Source organism: Pholcus phalangioides, unplaced genomic scaffold (genome assembly GCF_987345545.1).
Source record: "Pholcus phalangioides strain wild (caught in Gottingen) unplaced genomic scaffold, Ppha-v1.0 ptg000039l_1, whole genome shotgun sequence".
Classification (NCBI taxonomy): Eukaryota; Metazoa; Arthropoda; class Arachnida; order Araneae; family Pholcidae; genus Pholcus; species Pholcus phalangioides.
This window is the reverse complement of record NW_028301625.1, coordinates 30,304,391-30,322,525: the sequence shown is the minus strand read 5'-3', so window position 1 is coordinate 30,322,525 and position 18,135 is coordinate 30,304,391. Positions and strand designations below refer to the sequence as shown.

The 18,135-nt window shown below is 34.1% G+C and overlaps 1 protein-coding gene across 3 annotated transcripts in view; it reads left to right on the top strand.

The window, feature by feature from the left end:
- The window catches only part of LOC149065822 (A disintegrin and metalloproteinase with thrombospondin motifs like), a 48,270-nt gene that overhangs the window by 13,430 nt on the left and 16,705 nt on the right, over positions 1 to 18,135 (top strand). For 2 of the 3 annotated variants that reach the window (XM_089253466.1, XM_089253468.1), the window contains exons 2-4: positions 12,598 to 12,793; positions 12,968 to 13,031; positions 17,737 to 17,948. In XM_089253466.1, the coding sequence (XP_089109592.1) occupies positions 12,635 to 12,793; positions 12,968 to 13,031; positions 17,737 to 17,948 (435 nt within the window). In that variant the 5' untranslated portion in view covers positions 12,598 to 12,634. Of the gene's footprint in view, positions 1 to 5,455; positions 6,360 to 12,597; positions 12,794 to 12,967; positions 13,032 to 17,736; positions 17,949 to 18,135 lie in introns of those variants that run through there. The other variant, XM_089253467.1, reaches the window with a different exon arrangement.

The following is an 18,135-nucleotide window of genomic DNA, read 5'->3' as shown; positions in this document are numbered from 1 at the left end:
GAATGCAGCTTTTGGATCATTCAAACGAGATAGCGTTTTTAAGCTTCGAATTTTTTAACACAAATGCTTAGTAGTTTCTATGGGGTTGAGATCTGGGTGAATGAGCTAGTCATTGAACCTAGCGAAATTCAAACTCGTGTTTTTCTAACCGATCCGAGATCATTTATAGTGGTTATTTCTTTGCTGAGCAAATCTACATAAGCGAGCACTCTGACTAAAAATGGGTGCATTCATAGTTGAAATTTTCTGTGGTACGTCGTAGTATAGTCTAAGAAAACATTAATTAGATTTTTAATCGGCTTTTCCGATTTGATTGACATCCCAATTAAGCACCCATTTAACCCTTTTTGTTTAATCACTAACGTTTTTGGCTTTCATAGTGCCTTCTTCGTGGGGAATGATACCAATTCAGCATTGCACATATCGCAGTTACATTCTTTGCCGATAGATTTCAACGGTTTACTGTTCCATCGCATGTTTTATAGGACCTAGAGACGAAACAAATTTATAGAAACTTTGTTTTTTTCAGCTACCAAAAAAAAAAAATTTTCAGAACAGAAAGGGTAAAAGAATAAGAGTTATGCGTTTGAGATATAGAGTATACATGCTATTGCAGATTGAGCACTTCTAACGATGGGAATAGATGGTGCTCGTTACTCTAAAAGGGTAAAGATTCCTGCCATAGACCGTCGTCCCACCTAAACACTTTGAAATTTTTCAGACAAAACGGATTCATGGTTTATAGCTGCTTGTGTCATAATTTGATTCTGTCAACAGCATAGTGAAGAAGAGGAACCGATACCCTTCGGATAAATCTAAGCCTTATGGTGTTATGTATTCAATTTCGAGCAATACTACGAAATTCGTTTTGTTAGCTTATTAAGTTTTGATTTTGAAATATTCATAAAGTCAACACTTCAATCAAATAAAGAGATAATAAAGGAGAACATCGTTCTAGATACTCGTCAAGGATTTTTTTGGGTTAATGGATGTCACAGAAATGAATACATATAACACCTTAAAATATTCCAAAATCACCTCTTACGGTAAAACAAGTTTACACATGGCATTGTAAGGAAAAATAGGTTGGTGAAAGGTTAAATAGCTACTATAACAATAATAATAACGTATGACATATATATCTGAGAGAGACACAATTGAATTTTCATTGCCAGGCCACATTTCTTTCCAACAAAAACCCACTCTTTTCATATATGTATACCTCAAGTAATTTTTCCTACATTATGTAAAATACATTAGCGAACGCTCTTTTCAGATGAATACTTAATGGCATCTGAAGAATGTGTTTCAAATAAAGAGTAAATTTCATATGAAAGGGAATCGATCTGAATAAGTAGGCTGACAATAATATATATATATATATATATATATATATATGAGATAAATATATATATATATATATATATATCAGTGGTTTTCAACCTGTGGTCCGCGGCAGGGCTAGAAGAGGGCAGAGGGACACTTCCCCAGGCTGGAAAAAATTGGGGTCCGCAGTTTTAGGTGGGAACAAAAAACACCTTTATAGAAGTACCGAATTTTAAAGTTGCGGGGGGGGGGGTGGCAAAAATCCTAGTTACGGCTCTGGTCCGTGGACCCCTGGGGATCAGTGAGTACTTTGTAAGGAGTCCGCGAGTTCATTTTCATTTACTACCATTGCATGAATGACACATTTCGAGCTATGAAATTGAAATATATTTCACTTTTTGTGTGATATGCAAATCATAAGAAAACTACTTTATGGATTTTATGGTGTCGAATTTGACCGCCTGACGTTGCAGGGGCTCTGCGAAATCAAACGGTTGGGAAACACTGATAAATTGCGTCTCTAAATACTCGGAAATGTGAAACTTAACCAAAAAGTTGTCATCTATGGGCAATCTATCAACACCATCGATCGCACAAGGCCTCCACGCGTAGCTCGTGATGTCACTGAAGAAGGTCATTTCACCTATAGCCATTGGATTAGCTACAAAAAAGGGTAAAGGTGGCGCATGCGTTGGCCTGCTATATCTAATGGTTATAGGTGAGATTTTTTTTACCTTCTTCAGTGACGTCACGAGCTTCACGCGGAGGCCTTCTGATATAGATGGTGTTGAATCTGTTGAGTAAAATTTGCAAATCATCGCTTAAATCGATGAAAAATTTGGCTGGTGGAAATTTTTTGAAGAGCAGCTGCAAAGCGCAGTGAATTAAAATGCATTTCACGAAAAAGAACGGTGAATAAGTGAAATGAAAATTCACATTTATAGTCATAATTTTCATATTATAATTTACAAATTTATGAAATTTATCTTCATCCATTTTTATAGCAAAACTTACAACTTCATATAAGCTTCATTAAAAAATGGCAAATAACGGAACATTTTTATTACAAAAAAAGTCGGGGTGGCAAAAAATATGGAGAAATTACCCTTAAATACATATCATATGGAATTTCTCGACTCATTCTTAAAGAGATTTAGAAAGAAATTTCATTTCATTAATTTTATATCAATAATGATTTTCTTGTATGTTTTAAATTGAGTACCCTGATACACGGGTGACTGCAACTGAAGTTGATGTGTTCTGAGCTGCTTAACCTTTTCACTGCAGATCAGAAAATTATGACACTCTTATATGTCGTGTCGTATTGAAGAGAAGGGGAAAATTTTCGAAGACCCATCGCATAGCATTTTATTTGGACACCCTACCGCAAAACGTAAATATTTTGATCACATGTTTGCAAAAAAAATTAACACGTACGACATAAGCTCTATTGATGAATGTCAAAACTGTTTTTCTTTAATTTTGTTATAAATTTATTCACCATCATTTCATTAAGATTTTACCGAAGCTTTATGGGTTTCTGATGGTATTTAAAACTGTAGACACCTCTTGATATGCCAAACTTAATTATAAGTACCATGTATGTATTAATGAAATTCGCTTAATAATGAAGCTAATGTGTGAACTGCATTTGAAAATAGTAGTTGCAGACAAGGCCGTGGGGGGACTTGGGGGTCTTTCTTTTTTTCAAACTGAACACGGTTCAAGCTTTATCGATTTTAGCCAATTTTAGCCATTGCCCCCTGTGAAGGCGTGGGGCTGTGTCGGAAAAAACTTCATTATACATAATCAAATGTGGACTTGGGGTCTGCTCCCCCCCCCCCCAAAATGTGAGAAAATGACCATAACACCAAACATGGCCCCGCACTGTCCCTTGCGGTGAGAAAATGACCGAAAAAAGAGGAAAAGATGGACGAATAAATCTACTTTTCTATCACTTTGGTCCCCCCCCCCCCGAACGAAATTTCTCTCTACGGGCCCTGTTGAAGAATAAATAAATACTTTGAGTCAGTTATTTTCTATCGCAGTGGAATATTTCATATTTACTCATTTTTAAACCAAATTCTGCATTATCCAGCGAATTCATTACGTGATGAATTTGGATTCATGGATGATTAGATTTTCAACTTCTCAATTTACAAAATAAAAGGTGGAGAAAAGTTTCAGCAGAAGAAGTAAAGTAAATATAACAAGGAAATAACAAAAAAGTGTGTGTGAAGATGCATGATTCATTAGCAAATAAACAAATGTGTCTTTGTTTTGCTTTAAAAAAACAAAAAAAAACTAGAAACAAACTTGATTTCCATTTTTTACAGAATGTATTGTGTGGTTTTTTTGATATTTTCCTTGTACGTAAAGCGCGGGATCGAAAACAGGACGGCCTCAAACCCCCCATATATATACGTTTGTTGGAGAAAAACACGAAAGAATGAAATGCACGCAACGAGGAAATGATGAAGAAAAAAAGATGAGACATGAGAAGCAAATAATAAATAAATAAATAAAAATAATAAATATAAAGAAAGAAAGATTAAGATGAAAGATGTTCTTGTGCTTCTTGTTCTTCTTCTTCGATCAGTAGATCAACGACCTGCCTTTTTCTGCACAAATACCTCTCACATGCTAAATAAGGAAGAATAAAGAGATTCGCTCTTTTCACTTTATTGTAAACTGAATTTGAACTGTTTTATTTATTAATTGATACATAATTTTTCCTTTAAAACTATTCATTTCAATAACTGTAAAATTAAATATCTTGATCTATACAATAAATATTTTAATAATGTTTGTTAATAAATTAATTTAAACATGTTTTTTTTTCGAGATAATGTATCTTCTTTGATCTTTCTTAGCACATCATAAATATTACATTTTCTTATTATGTATATGTATTTTCAAAAGCAATTCGTTCTTTTTTCCATTTATGTAAATGGCAAAAGTCTTAATCTGTAAATGTTTACTAAAAATTATTATTTTTCCGCTTTTCTTGAATGTGAAAGGTGAAAGACTTAATTTTTTTTTAAATTTTAATATGTTAAAATTTTTTTGAATGAGTTCGACTATAATTTTACGAATTGAAAAGTTTGCTGCAAAAGAGAAAAGTAGGCTTTGTTTTCTTAAAATTTGTAAAAACCAAAAAAAAAATTAATTAATTAATTAATTTAATTAAAAATTTCAATTCTTATGTTGTGTCCAAACTGTTTTTCTATTTATTATTTCAGTTATTATTTTCAGCTATTTCAGGCTAAAGTTCGGAGTTTGTTTCTATCACCCATCGAAAGAAATTTTGTTTTTACTTAAGATAAAATTATAATTGGAATTACACAAAAATATTGTAGCTACTTCCTTTCCGCAGCAAACCCTTCAATTTATAAACATAGTAATGTAAAACCAAGGTCGTAGCTAGAGGGGGTCCCCCTTCGAAATGTGAGAAAATGACTGATATACATGGAATAGCTTGGTTAATCTGTCCTATCACTTTGCTTTCCCCCCACTCCAAAAAAACACAACCATATGTCCAACTTCGAATGAAATTTCTGGTTATGGCCCTTCGTGAAATGAACTTAACTGTTAAGAGAAAGTCTTAACACGTAAAATGTAGCAAGTGTTTGGACTAATATTATCATAAGTTGCGAATTGTTTTCTGCAATTATTATATCATGTACGTATAGGTTTTGTTATAAAACTGAGAAAATGCCGATTCCTTTGTTATATAGATAATATATACAGTAATTCAATTGTTTAACTTTCGATGAAGAACGAAGAGTGTATCCGAAAATGACACTCATATACAGTAGGATAGGCTATATACACACACACTCACGCATACCGTAGAAATATGAAACAATGACTTGCCAACGAGCACATCGCCCCACTAATGATACAATCTTAATCCAAGGAAGCAACGAATGATTGAGAGAAAGGGCTTAAGAGAAAAGTCCACTTTCTTCACGGTGTGATTGATCCTCACAGCTGATCAACGGCAAAAATCCAACTTTTTTGACTTAGCCTACTTTAAGCAATGCTTTTCCTTTTACTATTTGAATGAGAACCGGTTCTGTTAGCGGCGATTGTTATGGCCAACGATCTGTGCGAGATCGAGAGCTACAATCGTAAAACCTAAACACTGAACGACTGTCTTGACAACGGGTAGCAGCACGCTTTCCTTTGTTGATACCGCTCCACTTCAGAGATAACGTCGACATCTACAACACAAAAAGGCCAGTTATGCAGTAGAGTAAAGCTCAACGTCGATAAAGTCTTCATTTCCTGGACAACGGCTAGTTTTATTTATTTGAGATTTTTTTTTCCGTCAGAGAAATCAGTTAAGGTTGATCGTGACAATTCTGATAAGGTTATCTACCCTAGAAATAATCACATGAAATGTTAATCTGAATTTCCTAACATGACAACCCTTGGAACCAGCAGCGCATTAATTCAGCAGCATATGCATTGGATTAGCGTTATAGAAGGAATCAGAGATTCCTGGAGTTATTTGGTACTTATGATGCAATGTTTCGAATGCATTCATGAAAGATCATTGAGAGAAACGTCCCCATCACCGTGCATGAGCCCGAATGAAAGAGCGAAGTTACCCGCAGCGTGATTTTGAAAATTATTTACAAGAAGCTATAAATCATGGATATCAAAAAAAATCCAGTCTGTATTTAATTGCGCCGACCATTCACAGTTCATGCGTCAGAAAATTACCAATTTTCAGCATAGGGTGCATCATTTCAAAAACTCCACATTCACCCAAAAGAGCATTGCATCGGATTGATTCTTGAATGGATAACCGTGTACTGATTCTTATTCGGAAATGATAAGAAGAAACCTTGAAGTGACTAGTGATTTTTCAACGATATTTCGATTAAGTAAACCAATTATATGGTTTCAAAGGAGAGAAAGAAAATTTATAAAGAATCAAAGTGAAAATAACAACAGATTCAAGACCACAATCTCTAGTACCAATCACAAAAACAAAATCAAAAAGATGGAATGATTTTGTGAAGGTAAGTCTTGTTCTTTTCGTATGAGATTTATATTATACCGATTATTATTATTGTTAAGAATACGAAACCTCTTTGAATTGCAAATGAATTTCGAACCCAAATCCGCTATCTTTCTTCCTGCCAATATCCAAACGACCTTCGAGAACCATCAAGTGCTAAGAAAAGTGCCATAAAAACGTACGAAATAATTAAAAGAAGCTGTGGAAAACATCATCTGTTTCTTTTATTTTATTTTTTATTTTTTCGTATTTATAGAGGTTTGAGCAACTCCATTAAGGTTGCATTTTAAGATCCGGAATACCCGTAAAATAGATTAGGTTCATTTTGTTTTATCTCAATGTAGATGCATCGAGAATTTAAAACGGATATATTAGTATTCACGCGGTGCGACGTTCCCATGACTGTATCAAATGTATATTTTTAGTATTCAAAATCAAAGTTATCTAACTGTATATCCGGTTTCCCGTCATAATGTTTTAAGTATTTACCGATATAGAGTTTTATTTGTGTTTTTAGAGATGGCCGACATGAATAAAACTCTAAAAATCTCCGGTAATGCTTAGATTTCGTAATTTAAGATTCTGACGTGAGTAAACCTTGCTATTGTCTTGTCTTTGCATCGATGAGAAAATAATAGATATATTTTTAAGAGGTTTATTATTGTAATTGTGAAATAATACTAAGCAGGTTTCGCGAAGTTTTTCCGTAATAGTGGCTTCCTAATAGTTTCGTATATGAAGGGCTGCGAAATTAAAGGACGTGAAACGTCAGTTTTGACTTTGTTCTGATCTATTTTGGAAATTATGTCTTCAAATATAAGAAAGGAAGTTGGTTGCATAAATCTTCATAAAGCAATTTTATTTATTTTTTTACTTTTCTTTTCCACGATGATGTCATTTTACGATAATTTACTTAAGATAATATCGAATAAGTTTTCGCTATATATGATAAAAAAAAAGAGGAACAACAAAAACTGCGCGTCTTGCGAATTATTTCGATTGCGTATTGTCCATTCGTGTCCAGAACTGGAGTACTGTAATTTATTTGCATTAATCAGAATTATATGCGCAAAGGATTTTAGGTCAAAAAACACGCGAAGCTACTTTTATATTTCTCTATTCAATTCTCAAAGAGAGAGAGAGAGAATGTGGTGGTTTTCTTTCTTATTATTATTTATTTATTTTTTCGATTTCTAGAAGTCAACTTAATTTCACTTAAAAAACTCTGAGGATTGGCCTACATTTTATTTGTTAACGCAGGTTAATGGACTGATCGACCTGGATAGGTTTCTCTGACTGAAGTTCAGATGTCTCTGAACTTTACAGAGACAATGGGTGATAATGTTTGTCTGTGGCTGTGTGTGTGTGTGAAATTATTCAAGATATCAAAATAAGCTAATTATCTATCTGGTGGGGTACGTATTGAAAGTTTCACTCCGTCGTAATATGTGCGATTTTCTCTTGGCGTGTTCTTCTGTACAGTGAGTGCCTGTGATTGATCGATCGGTTTTAAAGATGAATCTAATGACTCGATGCATTTCCTGGTAAGTAGTGACGATTACGGTAAAACTGAATACGACATGAATGCCAAATGAGTGGATTACTCAACTTATCTGCATGAACTTGTCTTTCAAGTTCATTGGAAAACGAAGAAAAATGAATATACAGTAGTATATTTGATTAGTTTTAAGAAGACGGAGGACTTTTTCGAAAAAAAGAAATGAACATTCATCAATTCGTTCGTGGCATTTATCACTGCTGGGTTATTCGTAGAAATAGATCTATTTTTTTAATCGATGGTGATCGACTTAATGAGGTCGATATCTCTGTTTTTGATTTTTGAACGTGAAGTTCAAAAACCCGAATTTTAACCGTCATTTCTAAACTTGATTTGAATACTATATCACGTCTTTTTAAAAAATATTCTAATTTCAGATCTGTACAGATCGAAAATAAAACTTATAATGTCCTATATGATCTACAATAAAGTAGTGAAAACTGATTGATAACTGTGTTTTATAATGCACTGACTCGAAATAAAGTGAATTGGATCGAGTAATAACAGCAGCATGCACTTTCTCTATATATACGATTCGATGGTCAGGGAGGAAAACTAAATTGCATTTTGGTCATCAGATAGGGTTCAAATACGTCAAGAATGACATTATTTTCCATTAAATAGATTTTTTTTCTATATATTCCAATTCAATTATATTCTGAGTATGTTCAAAATGATATATTTGCACTCTTTGCGATGAGACACACCTTAATGTAGATCAGTGAACTCTTATCCCACCCTTTAAACCACTCGATCAGTCATTCCAAGTCGAGCATGATTTTTCAAGATGCCGGCTTTTTTTCTGTTTTGCATGTGAAGGGTTGTAATTTCTGAGTTCGATGGGCCTCGCTTCTCGGCACTGAATTACGCATAAAAACAACCCTTTTTGAACCTTGTTTTTCTGACGTAATTACCTTTCAGCAATGAAAAAGAAAATTAAACAAAATTCCTGGTTTTTTTTTCTGTTAATGTCTTTCCATAAAATAGTTTGAAGTCTTATTTAAAAACTAAAGCATCGCAAGATCGATTAGTTTGCTTTCCTTTTTATGTAAATCATGGTATTACTAATATTTTTGGATCATGATTGTATTTTTGATTAAGATCTAAATTTTTTTAATGTTGTGATTTATTATAATGATCCTATGGTACTTTTTTTGATAACTTAATAGCAAAGCTAGAATAGTCGGTAGGTCAAATCAACTAGTTGAAGTATCCACATTTTATTAACTAGTGCTGTAATTATTTTAGGTTCGGTTTTTCACGGATCGCATTTATCCCACTCGCTTTGGGTTGAGCATATACAGCATACATGCTGTATCCTTGGCCCTTGGAAAAGCGTTGCCAACTCAGTTTTTAATACTAAATCTAGTATTTTTTGAGTCGTGTTTAGTTAGAAAAAAAAATTCCCAACTAGTTGCAAAAATACAAGTTAGTATAATAAGTTAGTTTAAATACAAGTTTAACAAAAAAACATTTTTGGTTTTTCAAATCATGATTCTAGCTGTTTTTTTAAAAGATTATAGCAATCCAGTTAGTAAGTTTTTGCACTGTTGGCAACACTGTTTTGAAGTCATCTAGTGTAGCCGGTGAAATCAAACATAATATCTAGCTTGAATTACAGACCTTAGTGAATGTATAGGGCGTTAATTAACAGACCCTATTTTAAAGTAGCCTACAAGAAAAACCAGCCATCAGAAAATTGTGAAATTTTGTGGAGGACTTCATGAAGTGATGGGAATTTGTTTCAGGGGGAAAAATTAGTTGCACGTTAGATTAGAGAGTGCTTTAGAGAGCGTTTATTAAGAGAGAGCGCCATTATATATAGAGAGCGTTTTATTAAGAAATGACACATTTATTCAAACGTTTACAATTTTAACAATTGTTAAACAATTTTACTTTGTTACTGCAACAAAACATGTTCCACATGATGGCCATCATGTGATACCATGTGAAATCGCAAGATGGCATGTTCCACAACTGACCGAAGTGTGTGCGAGGAAATGTTCAGCACGCGGCGTGAAATGCTGCCTTTAAGGTCAGATAAAGGTCTTGGACTGTTACAACTTACCAAACGTTTCAAATGCTCCCAAAGCGAAAAAATCGCATGGATTATGGTCTAGGGATCGGGGACGCCATAGATTAGGGAAGTGCCGGCTGATGACACGTTCTCCTGTAAAAGGTGTTTTAAAAACATTCTTAACACGCACACTGCAATGTGTGGAGGAGGTCTTGCATAAAGATTGTCTGCAAGGCAGTGACGGGCTCGCATAGCCGGAACAATTTCGTTCTGTAACAGCAATGCATATCGCTTTCCGGTGATCGAACATGTCATTGGACCTGTAGAACGTAACTCCTCGTAGAAGTAGGGACCGAGAATAAATGAAGTAAATCCATACCATACCGTCGCATTTTTGTGAATGCAACGGAACCTCTAGATAGCGTGCGGATTTTCTAGTTCGCAAATTCGGCAGTTGTGAGTATTGACTGCACCATCCAAGTGAAAATGCGCTCCGTTTGTCCAGAGGATATTCGAAGGAATATCTGAATCGACCTCAACGCGAACTAGAAACTGCAGTGAGAACCAGAGTCGAGCGTCATAATCATGTGGAAGCAACCGCTGCACAAGTGAAAGTTTGTACGGATAATATCGGAGGATATTCCGCATGATCTTATGGACAGTTGAAAGTGACCTATCCAACGCCTGTGCAACACGCGTGGCACTACACACTGACGTACCACGAGAATTTGAAACTCTGTCCTCTTCCACCTGAAGCGAAACCTCCTGTACTGCGTCTATAGAAACAGGCTCTTTCAAGACGAACAGCCAACGATCCTGTGGTTTCAAATTTCGTTATTATACTCCGAAGGTTTTTAACATTCATTGGACCTTTTCGAATCCTCTTCCAAGTCCGATATTCCCGTAGAGCAGTTACTGTGAAATTGCCGTTTTGGTAAAACAATTTTACCAAGATAGCGCGATCTCGTAAACTTATCTCGCAAACACATTGAGAAGCAAGATCTCCGCGAATGTTTCTAGGTTTTATAACAGCTGCTGCGTGACATCACATAAATTTACATGTTTACTACAGGTATTAAAAGTGAAACGCCCTCTGGTGGCGACATGCGCAACTAAATTTTCCCCCGAAACAAATTCTCATCCCTTCATGAAGTCCTCCACAAAATTTCACACTTTTCTGATGACTGGTTTCGCCTGTAGGCTATTTTAAAATAGGGTCTTTTAATTATGGACGCCCTAATTATTAATAAAAATACGAATATCCCAACAGGTGAAATCTACAGTTTCCAATTCTTTTTCAAGTCAAAATCTTATGGAAAGGGGGTTCATTTCAGGGGCACCCTCACGATCTAAGGCGACGTAGCATGAATATTTTGGTGGGCCCCCTTTTCACCTTTCTTGTGAAACCGGACTTTCGTCGCAAAATAAAGAATGGGAATCACCAATGACGGAAATTGAATGTAGAAGAGAGCAACAAAAAATCAGAAGGAAAAAAGTTCTTCACTGATTAGAAGGCATCTTCTTGGTTTAGAGCCCTGGAATATAGACACTAAAGGCTTTTTCTGCCCCTTAAGAATTCCCCACTAAATAGTATTAGCATTCGAAATTTCCATTGTGGTATTCGATTGGAAATTTTGAATCATTTAATTATATTGCGACCCGCAAATAGTTGGATTTCTCGAGCATAATGAGCATGACACTTTAATTAAAATTCGGAATGAAAAAGTTTACACTGTTACTGTTAGTCTTGAAATTGAAACCCTGTTCCAGACTATGGGCTGGAAGAGATCTCGGCAATAGGATAAGTCCGGTGTCAAAATTCTCTAATGTTCATTAATTCATGTAATTAAAATTCAAAATTAAAAGTTTTTTTTTAACGACAGACATGACGATACTAAATTTTCTAGGTTGAAAGTCATTTATTTTTTATGAATATATCATCAAAGGGAAACGGTATCGAACATATAAAACTGCTAAGTTCTTCAGTTGTGACCCAAAAGGCGCAGTTCCGTGATTGAATCACTAAAAAAAATAGCTCTATAAAACGTTGAAAAGTATATCACGCGATTTCTCTCCCGCTTTAAAGTGATTTCCGCCTTTTTCTTTCACCAGTGATCTCGACCCTAAGGATTTAAGCGGTATAAAATATATGCTTATTTGCTCTAATACCGTAGAAAGTGAATTCAGTGAACAACACTGCAGAAAACGAATGCTTAATTCGAACTCGGGGGACTCAGCCATATAGCCTATATGATTCGTGAAACGTGAACGACGTAATGGTGTAGGATTGCTGTTGGTGTCAGTGGCCCCGATTTCAGATCAAGCGTTGAGTCAGTCTCTCAAAAGTTGAAACGCTCTACCAGCCAGACTTACGTCAAGTTCAAGAATTTCGCCATAACAAAGAAAAACACACACTTTCCCTATTCAAATTTTTATCACTTTTTTCGAAGAAAATAAATAAATAATTTTTTTTTTTAATTTTTCTGTATTTTTAAGGAAACGAACTCATTCACAACGTCTTTTATTTTTCCTTCTTCCATATTTATAAATCACATTGTTCTATTAATAGAGTAGTGAAATTTCGAATATAGTATTTTACTCGTTTCTGAATGAATATTATATAGTTTTCAATAAAAGGTTTATAATTATGAGAATTTTTTTTAGATACTTATTAGCTTCTTTCACATGAAGATTTCCGGTGATGTGCCCCAGTGATAATCTCATGATATCGTCTAATATAGTCATGAACCGATTCCGGTGTGCTTTCGTATTTGTGCAAAGATCACCATTGTGTTCTGCCCTCCTATTTATTACGGTAGCCAGTCTTTTATCAACAGCCACGCATGGTCTTGTGCAACCTGTAAGTACCATAATGACTGTATAAGCAGAGTTAAAAGAGTATATTTTCTTATGTGTTTGATCTCTATGGAGAGGTTGGCAAATAAACAATTAATTTCCTCTATCTATTATCAATTATATCATTATTGTGGTTAAGCTAAAGCAAGTTGTGATTAGGTTTATTTCATTTCTTTAGTTGCACAGGCGAATGAAAAGAGATGTTTTAAGACAAACATTTCACGTGGATTCCTATGACAAAGGTAATAAAACTCATTTCTTATTTATATTGTTTCATTATCGACATGTTTGTTTAGATTTCACAGCGATGAATGAACCAAAAATACAGATTAAAAGAATGGTAAACTAAGTGAAATAATGTAATGAAATGAATGTAAATCCAATAGTAATGAAGTGGAATCAAGAATACTCTACCTTTTCTCATAATCAAATTTTTATTCAAATCAAGTCATATGTAGAAGTGAGACATGGAACAATTCATACATTGAATAATACGAGTAGTAAGAGAAATGCATGCAAAAGTCTTTTTTGTTTTTAAGCTTTAAAGTCTTTTTGCTATTTTTGTATTCGCGATATATCAGTATTTAGTGATAAGATCTACACTGACAATAATAAGATAAATCATTCTACTGTAATGTTTTTCAAAGTGGGCAATACCGCCTCCTGGGGGGCGATAAAACTTTTCAGATTTAATAAAAATTGAGAAAACAGTAGTACGAGTCCGCACTTTACACGAACATCAATGTCATTAATTTGGATTTTATTTTACACACAAAAAAGTTTTCGAAAGTTCTGCCATCTTATTCTTCGAATAGCATTTCAACCAGTATCTCTGTACGGAACTGTCGTAAAGTTGAAACAGCTGATTTACACGTTCAGGTAGAATAATTTAACCTGCAGTGCCTTAACAAAATTCAACTTACAAGAACTCTTGAAAATCCTGAAACATAAACTAGAACAATAAAAATGAAGTTTTATGTAGGAACAACTTCTCTCTAAATTAACTGAATTTACTTAGTTAATCCTATGGAAAAGTTCTATCGGCGGAATTTTAAACGCCTTTTTTGTCAAATAAAATCCGAATTCAGAACGAATTTCAGTAAAAATTGCATACTCATACGATAATTTGTTCTATTTTTATGAATTTTTGAGTCTAGTGACTTTTTCTCCACCTTGTATATAGTGCAGCTCTGAATAATTACTCATTTTATGTCATTTATTCCAAATAATCGTTAATTTTCACAATACATTGTTTTCACGTTTTAAGCGGAAATCGTGATGTATTTTTAAATCAATACCCTTCCATAGCATTGTAATAAGTAATTTCCTGGCTGCATCCACGAGAACGTGCTTATATAAAGAGCTGTGAATCTATTTTATTTATTTACTTTTTGTAACTTTATACTCCATTATGTTACGTAGGATCGTTTATCTGTTATTTACTCGCGGCAAAATGCAAATAACCGAGCAATAATCGGAAAGGAAAGTTGTAACAACACATAACATATTATTACCATTCGTCATTCTGACACCAACGAAGGAAAAGAAAGATTTCACCCCTAAATTATAAGTGTTGAAGGTCTTCACTATTTTTAACAAGTTAAATCATGAACATTGTTGAAGATATGAACTCTGTCATACATGAAGGGTTAATTTCGTGATTTACGATTAGATAAAACGGGAGGGCTGTGTCCGAGTAGTTCATCATCCAGTAGCTGTTTAAAGCTTCCTTTTCGAACTCGCCCGAGTTTGTTATGGTTTGATAGCCGATAGAAGAAACGTAAAACAGGGATCAAACAGGATATCTAGTTATCGACAGGTGGAATTAGGGGCCAGTCGATGTCATAAAATCGATTAATACACCCTCAGATCAAGGTAAACTGTAATTTCTGGTTTCAGAACTTGAATGTTATTAATAATATTTGCAATATATGGTGCTACATACATTGTATTTATATGTAAAAATTCCAGAAAAAATATACAGGGTGTCCTGTAAGTCCTAACGCGGCTTTTATTTCACCGACCGTTCATTGTAGAGGTATGGTTCCAATTTAAAAAATTCTCAAAATGTGTTCAACAATCACCCTGCACCAGTTTTAAGAATGAAAACACAGAATGTCACAAAATAGAAAACTAAATTTTTATATGGACACCATGTCCTAAAAACCTAATGAGAAAGTAGTTGCTCTTCTGAGGCCAACAAAAAAAATCACATTTCTAAGTGCAATATTGAGACATTCGAATTCAAAATCGAAGAAAAGTTGGGAAAGAACAGCATAAAAACTAACGCACAACGCTTCTTTTCCTCATTTATGCTTTTCTATCAACTTTTCTTCGATTTTTGAATTAAAATATCTCGAAAAATATTGCACTTATAACTAGAAATTTTTGTTGGCCTCAGAAGAGACAGGGCAACGTTTTTCTAATTGGGTTTTTAGGATATGGTGTCCATGATTTATTATTTTGTCACATACTGTATTTTCACTCTGGAAACTGATACAGGGTGATTTCTGTACACATTTTGAGCATTTTTTAAAGTGTAACCATGTGTCTACGACGAACGTTGATGAGATAAAGGCCGCGTAAGGACTTGCAAGACATCCTGTATATACTGTATCAATGAAAAACTGCGTCAGAAAATTTCACAAATTATCATGTAGACAATATTGCCTGGATTTTTATGCGTAATTTAAATATTTAGTATTTCGATTTCTCGTATCCTTAGCTTAAGTGCCATATATGTAATTATTTCTTAAAGGTGATGTATATATAATCTTATAGATGATTTATATATACCGGGTGGTTAAAATTTATGTAACCCGTTGAAGAGTGATCTAGAGAGAATTTTACTTCATATGGGATTTGATACGCAGATTAAATACAAATAGAAGGCCATATGCTTCCAAAATGCAGCATCTGAATTAAAAATTTAATCACAAAAACCAAAGACTATATATACATGATAAAATAAAATACAATGCCAATAAATAATATTTATGGTTGTCTATCTTGTCTATTATGGTTGTCTATGGATAGTTTCTCGATTTACCCCAACGTGTTTATCGTATTTCTTTTCAAACGTGTCACAATTGTGTTAGAATTTGATACCCCCGGGAATAAGCTATTCCATTTATTATCAACCCTATTACAATCGATATCGGTGTGCCCTTGTCAAAGCAGTCGATTGGTGGCGTATTAATAATTCATGGTCCATCTTATCCATCCCATTGGAAATTTTCAACACTTTGATCATATCCTCCCCTCCGACACCTGCGTTCTTCCAATGTAAACATATTCAAAAACTGAAGTCTTTCTTTACAACTCAAGCCCGATTTACGGGTGAAGGCGACCATGGAGAACCCGATCATAAAAAAATAATAAATAAAATAATAATAAATAAATAAATAAAATTACGATATAATAATAAATATAAATAATATAATACAATTACTTTTTATTAAATAAAAAAGCAAATAGAATGAAATGAATGAATTTAATGTTATTTATCATTTAAAACTCTCAAGATATAAAACGAAAAACGAATCTAAAATAAAATATTCGACATAATTCTCAGTAAGGTTACTTGTTCTGTAATTTGCATACATTTTTTTCATTAAAGCGAGAAACATTTGAAATATTTTATACTTCGTGCCAATCCCGTCCCCATAATCCCTTTAACTTGAGTATTGATTGCCACGTGGAAATGTTTAATGGAACTTTTTCCAGACCGGTCTGTATCAGGTCACTTAAATTATAACCAATTTGCACACATATAATCAACGACCTTAAATAATTCAAACTAAAAAATTCTCTTTTACAATTGTCACTTTCTATTTTGAATAGGTTAATTACATCAAAAACGTATATTTCAAAGCTTCTGTGCTCGAACTCAGACCTTGGTGTACCCATTTAGCTGCCAGATGTCAGTTTGTTGGAATTCATCAAGAATATTATTTTTCTAAAAGATTTCTGGTTTTGTTTTGCCTTTTCTCGGAGCGGTTTTCGTTGTAATTCTGAGAATTCATCACTAGTAAACCAAAATATAAAAAAAAAAACTTAATGAGTAAATAAAATAAAATGAAACCACAGTGTTTTTCAAAATGGAGTCTGATGAATGGCAGAAAAGGGAAAAATGATGCATTTGTCGTTAAAAATCTGCATTGATAAACAGCGGCAGCATTTCGTAGATGCGAATTTCTCGAAAGGTGACTTAAATCCTTGACTCATACCAACCCTTCCTGTTAAGACTGAACAGTTTATAAAACTTCCGCGAGATTACCAAGGTCACCCATATAAGATTTCTAACGGTACACCCATCTCTCGTAGAAGCACGTAATGAAAGCTTTTATGCACAACAGTTATTATTATTATTTCCTCTCTGCGTCAGGTCCTTTCTTCGCGGAGCGTTCCCTGACTAATTCTTAAGCCATATTGGAATATATTGGACAACCTTGGCCTATTGAAAGGTCAAGCCTCGCGCTAAGTGGTGGGTGGAATAAGGTGTGACATATTTCGGTACTCGGCGATGTTTGTATGTGTTTTTCTGTGCTTCGTACAACACAGCTAGTATTCTGATGTTCAACAGACGGAAGAAAATTTGTCAAGAGAATTATTTGACTTTCCTGGAAAGCTTTTTTTCACGTTTATCATTTATTCTTCTTATTATTTTTATTTTAACTTCACTCAAATTGTCTTTTGTTGCCCTAATGACAAAGTGGTTTTCCCTGAAAATTGACATGACTAATGTTTTTTGGATACCATATGAATTTAGCATTTCATACTGCGAAAAGAAAAGCAGAAATATATATTTTGTTTTTTTTTTAGAAATTTTAAATTGGAAGAGAGAGTTAATTATAAATCATTTTTTCTCTTCGATAAACATGCTCATGTGGAAGTGTGAAGAAGAACTCTTCCGCTTCGTTCATATTGATCATTTTTTCCTTATAGTTCCTGAATATGAAATTGTACGGGTACGTTTCCTATCGAAGAGAGAAACCGAAAGCGCGGATATAAAACACGTACATTTGTCAGCCTTCGGCAAGGACCTGCCATTACATCTGCGAAGGAATACCGAGTTCGAGGCGAGGTTAAAAACCATGAAGATGTACATGGCAGAAAGTACCACCAATGGCATCCAATACAGAGAAATGCCTCAAGAGGTTATAGTTTAATTGTTTTATTTTCACTTTTTTAAAACCGTCAACAAGACGAATGAAAAATCATTCGAAATTTTCTAGTATCTTTTGCCAATCGTTGAAATGGTTGTTTCCCACAATAATACTCTTTCAGGTAAAAATATTTAGAGATTTTGAGATCTGGAAATACCCACTCGACTTACAGGATTTA